Source organism: Natator depressus, chromosome 4, assembly GCF_965152275.1.
Source record: "Natator depressus isolate rNatDep1 chromosome 4, rNatDep2.hap1, whole genome shotgun sequence".
NCBI classification, from domain to species: domain Eukaryota; kingdom Metazoa; phylum Chordata; order Testudines; family Cheloniidae; genus Natator; species Natator depressus.
This window is the reverse complement of record NC_134237.1, coordinates 15,078,632-15,091,973: the sequence shown is the minus strand read 5'-3', so window position 1 is coordinate 15,091,973 and position 13,342 is coordinate 15,078,632. Positions and strand designations below refer to the sequence as shown.

Below are 13,342 nucleotides of genomic sequence, written 5' to 3'. Positions count from 1 at the left end.
ATGCTCAGGGTCTAACTGATTGCCAAATTTGGGGTCGGGAAGGAATTTTCCCCTGGGTCAGATTGGCAGAGACCCTGGGGGTTTTTCGCCTTCCTCTGCAGCATGGGGCACGGGTCACGTGCAGGTTTAAACTAGTGTAAATGGTGGATTCTCTGTAACTTGAAGTCTTTAAACTATGATTTGAGGACTTCAGTAACTGAGCCAGAGGTTACGGGTCTATAACAGGAGTGATGTTCTGTGGCCTGCAATGTGCAGGACGTCAGATTATCATGATGATCCCTTCTGACCTTAAAGTCTATGAGTCTATAAAAATATAGAGAAGAGAAGAGAAGAAAGGACGACAGAGGGAAAAAATCCGAGATTTCAATATTAAAAAAAAAAGGAAACAAAATTTTGAGAATTTTTTAAATAAAAAAGAATAAGTAAGACATAGTGGGGCTGTCTTATCTGGGATTCACAGATTGGGACAAGGAAGTAGTTACCTGTGGAGGTGAGTAACCCCACCTAAATTCCTGAAGTCTGTTTCTAAATAGTTCTTGTAAAATGATTGAGGAGACACTGATAGCCTTTAGAGTTTAGCTAGATATGAGGTAATTTTTTTAAATTTAATGCTGAACAACGATAACATGACTGCTAATTTAATGGGAAATAATTAGGCTATAACTGAACTTTTGGATAACACTATGCATGTCTAACTTTAAGACATCTTTCTTCAAAGCACTGACTAGAGAGATTCAGGTGCTTCATGTGTGTCATGAAGAATTAAATAAATTGAAAGCTTGTGTCAAAAAGTAACCAAAATGTTGTTTATTAGCCAAAAAATTTGTATTGTGACATGTTGTACTGCATGAAAAAAAACCATTAACTCCATAACAAATAGAGTGATATTCAAAATACATACATTATAATGAGATTCAAGAAAACAGGTTGACAGCACCACAAGTGATATATTCAGATCATATCAGATGGTCTTCACCGGGGGTGCAGTGCACAGTAAAATAACTGAAGGATATCAAAGCATATGCACACACAAGGTCAGAAAAATGCAGTCATACATAAGCCTGTCTCAACATTATTATTTCTTAGGAGCAGAAATATATAATGTCCCCAGTGTCATCAGGTTAAAACAATTGTACAAATATGGAGAACTGTAACATTGCACCTTGGCTCTGTTTTTATTTATACAGCACCATAATACACAAGACAAAATGAACTTCCAAAGTTTTATTTGTACTAATTTCAATACTTAAAAAAAAAAAAAAGTACAGTAGGATTTATAATTCATTAACAAGCAAACTGCAGAAGCTGAGACTATGTGGGTGCGACATATCTGAATGAAATGAAATAGCATCCACAGTCTTTGATCAACATATATAAAATACAGCTGACAATTGTGAATAAAATGATTAAGTCACAAATCCAAAGCTTCAACACTTTCATTTGAAGTGTACATTTAACAGAGCGGATATTGACAATCAAAGTGAGATGAAGGAACACCCCAAATTTTGCAGGCGTTTTAATTTTTCATAGGCAAGTCACTAGTGTGAGGTTGTCATAATTAATCTGCCGGGGGTGGTTCCTGTATTTGTTTTGTGAACATTACACAGGAAGGATCTCAGGTTCTGTTATTACACAGTGTTGTGTGAAATCAGATGGCTTTACTGCCACTTTCCACCTCTCAGCTTTCATAAACATATGCATAAAACTCCCATTTAACACTATGATATATCTGGTGTTAGGCACTGAGCAACTCAGTGCTGTTCAGGATACAAAGCAGACAGTCCTTGCCATGCAGAGCTTGCAGTCTAAAACAATCACTGATGGGAGCAGTCTGCATGCATCACAGGGAGAACAGACCCCCCTGTAAATATTTAAGCTGAATAATCAGATCTCACCGCCACTCAGAAAATGCACATTACATATTATATTTACACATATTATCCAGTTGCTGTTGAATCTGTGGGAGAAACAAACAAATACCTTCTGGCCAAATGCCTAAAAGACCCAGAAAAGTAATATCATATCTTTGACAACCCAAAATATTGATTGTTTAGGTATGTCTGTGTGACGTTGGTGTGAGTATGAGTATGTAAACCAAGTACCTGAGCTACCAGAAACAAACCTGAAATGGTGCCACATCAGGAAATATTATAATAGAGATGGGGGACACAGCTAAAGGAATCATGGTCACACTTCATAGTGATGTTCCATTTATAAATAGTTTGAAAAGGGTTAATACATGAGCAGTGATGTTATAAGCCTGTTGCAGCCATAAGATACAGATGTTTATCAGCACATCAGTAGAATGTGTCAAAAGATTATAAGCAAACTCTTGGCCTCTATAACAACTGATTAACCCTTGTAGCCTAGTGACTAGTGAACTGTCCCCTGAGACTCAGGAGTCTATTCCTGGCTCTGCCACTGGGGTCTGCTGGGTCATGTTGGGCAAGTCAGTTCCCGACTCTGTGCCTCAATTTCCCCATCCATAAAAAGGGATAATGAAAATGACCTCCTTTATTATTATTATTTACTAAAACATCTATTAATAATTTTTAATTTATTATTTATGATTTATTAGATTTATGAATGGAACCTTACTATAAAGTGCGAATGGAATCATTAGGTACCAGAGTTGCAGTTGCTCTACTGCGGTCAAAACAAGTTTTGGCTTTTTTGTCCCTCCATTTTAAAAAATAATAAATTTAAAATGAAGAGAACCTTCTTAAAAACAAGGACACATGTTGTGCTGTGGGTTTTTGTAATGGTGTGGGAAAACCTAAAACCCTAAAATTGGCAGGCAATAGTGAGTACCAGCTGCTTTACTTCCAGTTTGCACACAGCTGGAACTCAAAGTCTGGGGGATGGGTGTGTTCCACACTTCATGAAGTTTAAAATGCACCCAGGAGTGTAAAGGTTACTGAGGAGTTCGGAAATCAGTGCAGATAATGCAATATTGTTTAATAAATAACAGGCATGGCGTGCTTGTGCACACTATTTTCTAGTGCATCATGCAGTAGAGCAACTGTTCCATCTGTACTGTATGTGACTGAGGGTCAGGGGAGAAAAGGTTTGGTATCTCACCAAAATCAAATATCAGGTTTGGAATAATGCTAAGAGGTTCATTAATATCGGTACAGCACCATGAAAATGTAACACACTACAGTACAAAGTGCTCAGATCATTGTAAGCAAAAGTTAGAACATTTCAACTGCTTTATCCTTATCAATGGTTTTTGCTCTTTTCAATACTAGGACTCTCCTCCCATATAGCTGGGATTTAACTAGGATTCCTTCCCATTTAACAATATGGGAAGGGCACTGTGGCCCACAACCAACTGTCTGCAATCCCCAAGTGGACAACCCCCTCATCTAGACTGCTCCAAATAGTTCTTTGCATTGACTTTGTGGAGGGTTCTCAATGAAAGGTATTTCAATCTTATTATGTTGCTGCTGCTGCTGCTGCTACTGACTGGGAGACCAAACAGAGATGATTTTGGGTTCCAGACTTCACTGAGTTGGAAGGACAGGTGGTGGGATTGGTAGTTCAAAGAGTCAGAGTGAAGTCAATGGGAGTTTTGCCATTGACTTCAAGGGGGCCAGAATTTCACCGTAAATCTCCAGGATGGAGAACAATGGAAGATTCATACTCAATTGAGAGTGACAATCACTCCAGTGCAGAAGGTCCTGGGCACAACTTAATTTCCCTTTAACATGGGGCTTAAGTGATACCCGCTGCTATGTGTGGACCCTCTGCATGCGGTGATTTTCTCGAAGAGCATTTCACTCCCATGCAGATCATCCATTGAGAAGATACTGGCATTAGCTTCAGAACTGGCTGTGTGTGCCTGTATGCTTGACCAAAACAGTCATGTTCTGCGTGACGTCTTCCAGCAAAAAGGAAGAGCAAAGGAAAGCAGTATAGAGTGGAATTGAATAGATTCCAGCTCTTACAAGGATCTTTGCGAAACACTGTGCATCTGATCTAAGGATACTGCACTGCCCTGTTCATCTTACAGCATTATTAAACCCCATTACAATTAACTGTTCTTGTTAGAATCACTGTAGAGCTTACGTAAATATTTGGCTGCCAGGAATGCTGTTATTGGTGTAGCGTAAAACAGAACTGAGTGTTGGTAGAGATACCACATGAAAGTTTCAATGTTTTCTGCCCTGGGTGTGTCACACAGTCCTGCTTTGAATGAGGTAGCTCAGTTGTGAGTTGAAGCATGGGAGGATGCATTGCTGTCCACCACTCAAAGTTATATTCTTCCCTTTTCCACAAGACTATAAAAATACCAGCAAATTTTTAATTTTTTTCTTTTACAATTTATAAAAAGCTTTTACAAAAAAAAATGTGCACACTCAAACTTCTGTTCCATCATGTAAATTGTTGTGAACTTTGACCTCTAAGTTCACTTGTTTGACCTTAGCACCTTTGACCTTGTAGGCACCCTCATTGTCACTTAATATATTGATATTCCTTACAGTGCAGTATTGTCTGTTTATGTTCTTCTCTGCCCTTTCTATATTTTTCTTGGGTACTTCTATCTTGGTGTTGAGAGGATATTCCTCCATGATGTCTTTGGCAGGCTTTTTCTTCTTCTTCTTCTGCTTTCGACATTTCCTAGTTACGAAGCAAACTAACAGGAGCACGAGCAGCAGCAGCATGATGGCAGCAAAAGCACTTCCTATGGACGCCCCTGTTTGTGATAAGGAAGCAGCCGTGACTGCTTCCTGCACCTCCAGGCTCAGCGATTTCATGTTGGTGCCATTCTTGACTTGGTCGCCTTCATTGTCATAGATCAAGGAGTCATCCAGAATCAGTCTGCCGTTGTTGTCCACCAGGTCCCTGCGGCTGCGTTTCAGGTGGTGAGTGAGAGACCGTTGAACACGGGGCCCTGCAATGGTTTCTGGGCCAATTATATAGATCACCTGAAGGTACCACTGGTGTCCAGCTTCCACCTTTATGACAGCACATACACACAAGAGACTTTACTCTGGGACTTTAGCTAAAGTGATGCTAGAATTCTGTTCATAGCAGATGGAAATAGGTAAGTGCTACTCTATAAGCCAGGGACAAGTGCATGTTATAGGTCCCTGTCTGTGCCTGATTCACAGATATTATGGGTCTGTTACAGTCCTCGGGGAGCTTTAGCTCAAGCTGTAGCAGCTCATGGTTTTAGCTCTGGAGGTCCCCATTCAGTTCTCCATGCACCGACCACAATGGAAGCCATCACATTATCACACAGTTTGGTGACCAATAGCAATATATTAACAATTTTTGGTGACCAAAAGATGGGGGCAAGTATTACCCAGAATATTTTGTCAATATTTTGTTTCAGTGTTAATCATTTTAAAATGTTCTGTCCAGTTCTAGAAATAATAAATAAATAAATAGCTGGTTGGATTTTTTAAAATTTCCTTTATGACATTTTGTGTCAACATTATTTGTCTGATGCCCAAAAATTCATATTTTTTTCCATTTTTAACTTCTGAAAGTTTGACAGTTTTTGATTTTTGAAAGAACAGTAAAATTGTTTTTATAAATTTGTTTATGGTTTTTGACCAGCTCTGATAACTATGATAATCCTAATAAATTATTCATAAATAATAACTCTTTTAAAAGAGACTCTTTGCTGAATGGCTTGGAGAACTGTCATTACAAATATTTAATTACAAATATATTTTAAAAACTAAATACAGCACTGTCTTAGGAAAGGTCAAACAAATAAATCCAGTCTGGACGTTGGTAGGGAGCTGAACTTTGTCTGAACGGTATTCATTGTCTAATTTAGGGTCTGATCCTCAAGAATGCTGGGCAGCCCTAAATCCAAATTGAGTTCAATAGGAAAATGTGGGAAAAGTGTAAGGGAGGGGAAGGGGAAAATAATGCATATTTATTTAATACAGTTTATAAAATTCTCCCATCTAATGCCTCTTGTTCCACCATATGATGATTTTAAGGTGAGCTGAGATGAATCTCAGGGAAGAGCAAGTTCCTTGTCCAAGAGCCCACCATAGCTAAGGGGCTGAATCAATGTGCAATGAGTCAATAGGAACCTTCAAATTGATTAACATACAGCTCCTGTAAAACCCACTGATAGATGGCTTCCTTCATGTAGCTGTTGACAATGTAGATCTCACCTATATTCTAAACTTGCTCATTGAATCATATCTTGCTAGGTAACTATGCAGAGACAGCACCCACCTTCTAGGAATTCCACCTTTGTAACTGAGTGGCTTGATCCCGGGAGAACTGCTAAGTACTCTAAATTCCTGTGGACTTCAGAATAAGTTAAAGGGGCTCAGCACATTCACAAACTGAACACTAAGGAATTCCTCCCTGAAGATTAGCATTAAAAGACGTTAATATGACCTGGGTTCAATGAGACTCTGCATGGATACAGACACTTGTGCTAGTGGATCCCAGTACAGAATTAGGGCCCTAAATTGTTGAAGAGTGTTTCTGGCACTAGGAAATATGTGCTGCCTTTGTCCACAGAAAATTAGATAAGACTGCAAGGCTTGCCCTAGTGTGTGTTGGACTTCTATACATACAGGGTCAGGCCTAGAGTCTGTAAAGCACAAAGTATCTTGGACTGTCTGCATCACAAATTTTGGTTTGTGGTGCTGTACATCTCATGCAACACACCTTGTAGAGAGCATCCACTTTCATAGTAAATCCATCCACTCCTGGCATGCTGCTCACCAAGTGGAAATCAGACAATTCAGAGGCAAAGTGGGCATCAAAAGGTACATCGTGGAAGTACTTATCAGTAACTTCAGGTTGGTTTCGGTCCTGGAATTTACAGAAAGCAGTATGTACTGAAGAAATGTGAACATACTCTATGGGTGACACATGCATTAGTAACAAACTGGCAATCAACAGCTACATGACAACTGAGGTTTGTCAAAGTTGACTTTTTGGTTAATGTGTTATAGGAAGCAGCAAAAGGACACAAGAAGAGCATCTCTCACTCATGTCCTTGTGCCTCCTTCCAAGCTGACCCAGCATGGCTCTCTTCTTGTGCATCTAAAGGCCATCCTCTCAAGACAAAATCTTCCTTAAAACACACTCCTTCCTTAACTCCGGGTGCTAATCCAAAGACATAAGTGTCCCTATTCCTAATATTGCCTTTTGTTTTTTCCCCAAGAGAAATTTAAACCAGTTTTTTTCATAAATTATCCAGTTGCCCTTATTTTCCCCAGAGAGAGACTTCTGTGCTCCTGTTAGAGTTCTGCTACTCTCCCAGTTTCTTACTTCAGCTTCCCTTCTTCCTGCAAAGACCAAGCCACAGCCAACAATTCCCTGCTGAACTAGACTCAGGAGGACTTCACTAAAAAGGACATCATCAAGCGCTGCTCAATCAAACATAAAAATGAACACGGAGGCCCTAATACAGTGTTGAGATCCATGTGGGTATGTGTCTGGGGCTCAATAAATTAGCCACAGCCACCTGAGGCTAAGCATGTCACCTCTGCAGATCTCTCAGAGCGGAAGCAAGAATCCAGGTCCAAGAATAATGCCCCACCTCTCTCAGCCAAAAGTCAAACCCAAGTCCCAGGTCCATGCAAGTGGTTGTGCAAAGTGCCAGCTCCTAAGACTTAGGTAAGAATAATTTTTAATAAAGGCATTTTAGAGCATAAGAAATAATTATAATTGCAATTTGATTTACAGCATTTCATATTTTGTTTGTAATAGACCATTCCTAGATAGATTTATTAAACTAAACACCCCAGTGCCGTGTGTAACCAGCCTAATACATAGATGCATGAAAATTTACTCAGAATACTAAGGGTACCTTTTATTATGCTGCTGAATGGTAGCATGGCTGCCATCCAGGACCCTGGTAAATGTTAATTTCAAAGTCTGCACTTACAGTTCAACATGTGGTGTGCACTAGTCACTATTTCATACAATGAAAGAGGATTTTTGTTAAATTGATGGGTAAATGTCCTTCTATATGCTGAGGGGTCTGTTGTTACAAATATATTTGTATAACCCTTTCTCCATTAAAAATGAGGTCTAAATCACAAGGACGTTCCTCAACTTTTTCCTAGTCCTCAGACCAATGGAAAGGTGTCTGAATAAGGAGTGAGGAAAAGATGGGTAACGTCCACAAGATTTGGATTTATATTTAATATGATCTAAAACCCCCACCCTCCTGCCTTTCACATAGCTGTGCAGTAAGATGCTACTTGCATTAGGAACATATAAGAAAAAGTGGGATACAGACAGCCCTGCAGGCAAATATTTCAGTGAAAGCACACAGAACTAAAGGTGTGTCTACTCTACAGGTGAGAACCTCACCCCTGCTCCAGCCCACTTATGCCGCATAAAGGGGCTAGAGTGGCCTAAAAGAGCCCTAAAGGCCTTGTATCCAGCTATGGGAGGATTCCCCCAGTGCTGGCACTGAGGAACACAGGTGTACGGCTGCCTCCAGAGGATCCCTTTAGCTAGCATGCTAAGAACTGGAGTGTGGCTGTGGCAGCATGGGCAGCAGCTCAAGCTAGCGACCCCACTACAAAACCTGCCTGATCCCTGGGTACATACTCGGGCGGCTAGCTTGAGCTGCCACGATCACACTGCTATTGTCGGTCTACCTGCACTGGGAGCCATGCTGCAAACTTGGAGACAAAAAAGCCTGGTGTAGACAAGGCCTGAGGAGAGCGATTGAGCAGCCTAAACTAAAAAATGAGAGCTATGGATCAAACAACCAGCCTGGGTTTTAGTTACACAGTGTATGTGAAGAAGAGAAAGCGAATTTAGTGCTCATGAAAGATGCTGGATCAACAATCCAGAACATGAGGTTGTTTTATACACGGAATGTGCACAGTGCGGACAACAGCTGGGAAAGCTTCCCCTCCTGTCCAGTGAGGGCCTGTCTACACTAGGAAAATGTGGTGCCACTTCACAAACATGTTAGCTAAACACAGGGACCGTAGTGTTACCCACGACAAGCTAAAGTGTATTTCAACATCACCGCCTTGGTCTAAACGAGGTGATGTTTAAAACATGCTATTTAAGATGTGGCAGCTATCGTGCTTGCTAAATGGCTCATTTTCCTCATCTGGAATGGGCCTCATTGTGCCTCACTCCTGACCTGGGTCAGAGAGTAGTTTCGTCTCCATCTTCATTCAGTAATTTTGTGATGTGAACTGTGTCTTTGAGATTTGCTCAACCTCACTGGCTCTCCATGGAATTTTATCAGACCAAAGGCAATATCAGAAATACAAAGTGTTCCTGTCACAGATTCTCACACGGTTTAGCAAAGAGATGGTTCCAGAATCTGCCCTGACATAACTACCCACAACTCCACAGCTGCCACAATTCCGTGTCACAATTTTGTCCAGTGTACAACCTACCAGTAGCAGAAATCTGTGTTTTAGGTACTTGTTGGGTTGAATACAGCCATACTGTGGCCCTTCATTATAGATTGTTCCAGTAGGGTCAAAGAAAGGCACATAACCATCCTTGCCAGTACACAGATAGACTTTTTCCAGCTGCAGTTTGTAGGCAGCATTTAGATTTTGTTCAGGATTCCAAAGCACACGGCCATATAGGATTTGACCTGACAAGGTTGAGAGAATAATAGTCATATTTATATACATGGGAGGAAGAGGAGCTATTCAGAAAGACTAAAGAGACCACCTACACAGCCAAATTAACCAGGCTGGGGAATAATATTATGATAGAGTTTAGAGTTGCCGATGTAGATGGTGCCATATTGTGGTATGACTGTATTATACAACAGTTATAGGCATGGTCTGACAGGGTTGTAGCATGATTCTGTAACACAGCATGCTCACATAGGCAAGACGAATCTCCGATATCACATCATTTCTCTTACACAATAATAGAGGCTGCACAGATGGATCCTTTAGCTAAAGTAAATTAACAAGGCGAAGGAAAAAGCCTTACCCTTTGAAAAAGCTCCTTTGTAATCCATTTCTGCCAAAGACATTTCAGATTTCGTGGGATCCATCAAAAATACTTTCTCATTGTTACAGAGCTGAAACTCTGTGTTCAGAGAGTATACGACAGGAACTGGGCGGTTTGTCTGCTGGAAGGCAATTGGGATCAAAAATCTGGGAGGAGAAATTTGGGAGGAGAAAAAAAAAAAAAAAAGACAGTTACCTTTTCCGGAACTGGTGTTGAGATGCGTGGCACATGTCCAGTCCATATTAGGTGTGTGTGCTTGTCACATGCACCGGTGCCACAAGTTTTTCTATCAGCAGTATCGGTAGGGGACCGGCTCTGGCGCCCTCTGGAGTGGCGCCCGCATGGCACAGTATAAGGGGCACCGCCACCTTCCCCAACCCTCAGTTCCTTCTTGCTGGAAATTCTGACAGTGGGGAAGGACAGCAGATTATAGAATGGACATGAGCATCACGTCTCGAAGAGCACCAGTTACGGAACAGGTAACTGTCTTTTCTTCTTCAAGTGCTTGCTCATGTCCATTCCATATTGGGTGACTCCAAAGCAGTACCCCTGGAGGTGGGTAGGAGTTCATGGGCCATGGATAGGCGATTATGGGCGATCATGATAACCTGCGCCTGGTCTCTCTTGATCTTTGCCAGGGCCAGGGTCTGCCAGCGCCTGCTGGTGTACATGACAACATACACTTGTGTGGTCTGCCATGCCAGGCTCCAGATGCGGCCCCTGCAACAATGGCTGGCGACGGTCTATTCCCCGCCCCAAGACCCCCTGGAGAAGATTGTTACCATTCCCCAGACGATACTTACCTCACTGAGATGGTGGACTGACCACAGTACAGTCCTGGAAAGGATTCCTTCCGTTCAACAACCCTCCTCACTCCATCAAGTTGGTGTTGGACACCTCCAACTTCAGCTGGGGGGGCACATCTCAGCAATCTTCAGACACAGGGGAAGAGGTCTCTGGAGAGGCATGGTTACATATAAACGTCAAAGAGCTCCGAGCAGTCCAGCCGGCATGCAGTGTTTTCTTTCCCCACCTGTCTGGCAAGGTGTTACGAGTCCTGATGGACAACACAGCCTCAATGTTCTACATCAACAGGCAAGGGGGAGCATGCTTGTCGGCTCTCTGTCAGGAGGCGCTCCGTCTGTGGGACTTCTGCATCAGCCATAAAATCCACCTGGAAGCTTGTCACCTTCCTGGTGTCAGGAATACGCTGGCAAACCAGCTCAGCAGGGACTTCTCATCTCACCACAAGTGGTTGCTCCATCCAGAGGTAGCCTGCATGATCTTCCAAAGGTGGGGACTCCCCAAGTGGACCTGTTCGCTACCAGACAGAACAGGAAATGCCACCGGTTTTGTTCTCAACAGGGTCTGAGCAAGGACTCCCTCTCCGATGCCTTCCTCCTGTCGTGGTCAGGGAGCCAGGCATCATCCTGAGGAACTGGGTGAAGGGGCCTCGTCTGGCGATGACTAGGACGATTCCAGTGCCGCGGGAACCTCTACATCCATTGGTGGTCCAGCAGCTTGCGCCACTGGGTCCTCTTGGACCTTTGGGGTCTTACCCCCCCAAAGTATGGAGCACTGGAGGGGGACGGGATACCGAGGCTGCTGGCCTCTCCGAGGTTCCCCACACCGATCGGGCAGCCTGGGAAGGTTGGGTGAACCCCCAGGGGTTCCACGGATACCATGGAGCCGGCCATTGTGCTTGGGGCCATGGGACAGCTTTCGGTGCCAATAATATAGATGGCATCGCCAGTAGCAGGGCTTGTCCCACAGGCAGGGAACCTCGTTCTGAGCCGGAGCGACCAGCGGAACAGTCGGTAGTGGGCGACCAGGATTGGGCCGAGCGGTAGCTCTTGTCCAACCCGTGCCGGTCGCTGCATCCTGAAGTCGACCTGTCCGAGCGAGACTCTCTTGATTGGGCTCTCGGGGTCCACCAGCGTTCGGCGTATCTGCGTTGGATACCCGGCGATCCACGCCTCATGCTACTTGACCAGTACCGGGATGTTGAATGGGACCGGGAGCTACTACTGGGTGGTTGCCGGGAGGATCGTCCTGAGTAGGGAGACCTCCTTCTAGGAGACAGGCGATGATGGCCCAGTGATAGGCGGTCTCTGGTGTCCGATCTGTCCTGGGCCCTTGGAGACGGTCGGGGCTGGTCCCAGAGTTCTTGCCGGGTGACGCGTGCCTCAGAGGGTCTGTGCCAATCTACCAGCAAGGTACGCTTTGAGTCCCTCTATCGGTGCCCCTGGTGCGGGGACCGAAGAGGACTCCACTGAGCCTGTCTCTCCAGTCTTGAGGCGTGACAGCTTCGGGTGGGCGAACGCTGGCGGGACGTCCCTCTCGATGGGGATCAGTACCGCTGAGGCAGGGACACGCATAGGTCCCAACACAGGTTTTCTCCAAGACCAAGGTACTGCAGGAGCCGATGTGGGTGGCAGCGGGAGTGTCAGGATCTCTTGAGCTGTTCAAAGAGCTTCTGGTGTCAACAGCACCTAAAGCTGGATAAGGCCTGCACCGCTACCCGGGGTCGCAGGCGAAGCATGGGATGGGCTGCACCGCTTGATTTGTGCTGGGGGTGTTGAGCTGCCTGGCATGGGTTGTGGCTCACCCCAGGCCCTTTTCTGTCCCTTATTGGAGGTAGGCGATCTTCCCCGCCCAGTCTTTTCCGGCTTCTTCCCTGGAGCCGTGGAGGCTGCGGTGCTTCGTGTGGAGTCGGGCTGCTGCTGCTCCGCTGCTAGAGTGAGTGCCGACTCCATTAGGAGTGCTCTTAGACAGATATCACGCTCCCTCTTTGTCCTAGGTTTGAAGGACTTGCAAATATGGCACTTGTCGCTTATGTGCCCTTTGCCTAAGCACCTTAGTCTCACTGACAGGCATAGGCCATTTGCAGCAATCGCAGGGCTTAAAGCCTGGGGACCGGGGCATGCCCAGTCATCCGGCTGAGTCACGTTTGGGACTAACGAAAAGTTGAGAACTACTACTAAGGGTAACTAAGAAACTACTAACTATATACAACTATGTTACAGGTTTTCAAAGTTCACAAGAACAGAAAACGAAACAACGCTAGCTGAAGCAGCAGATGTTCCAACACCGTCACTGGCGGCAAGAAGGAACTGAGGGTGGGGAGAGCCGGTGGCACCCCTTATACTACGCCATGCAGGCGCCACTCCGGGGGCACCAGAGCCAGTCCCCTACGGATACCGCTGAGGGAAAATCTTCCGGCACCAGTGCACGTGGTGAGCACACATACCTAATATGGAATGGACATGAGCAAGCACTCAAAGAAGAAAAGAAGGTAATGTAGCTTGGACTTGTCCACACACAAGTTATGCCACTTTAAACATACCCATATAGTTAAATCGGTACACTCTAGAATGGACACAGTTATACTGATATAAAG

At 44.2% G+C, this 13,342-nt stretch overlaps 1 protein-coding gene across 1 annotated transcript in view; it reads right to left on the bottom strand.

The window, feature by feature from the left end:
• Positions 1–807: 807 nt before the first annotated feature.
• Positions 808–13,342, bottom strand: part of FRAS1 (Fraser extracellular matrix complex subunit 1) — a 295,924-nt gene continuing 283,389 nt past the window's right edge. Inside the window, exons 71-74 of the mRNA XM_074950462.1 lie at positions 9,922–10,088; positions 9,366–9,571; positions 6,652–6,798; positions 808–4,961 (exon numbers count right to left, since the gene is read on the bottom strand). Of these exons, the coding sequence (XP_074806563.1) occupies positions 4,362–4,961; positions 6,652–6,798; positions 9,366–9,571; positions 9,922–10,088 (1,120 nt within the window). The 3' untranslated portion in view covers positions 808–4,361. The remainder of the gene's footprint in view (positions 4,962–6,651; positions 6,799–9,365; positions 9,572–9,921; positions 10,089–13,342) is intronic.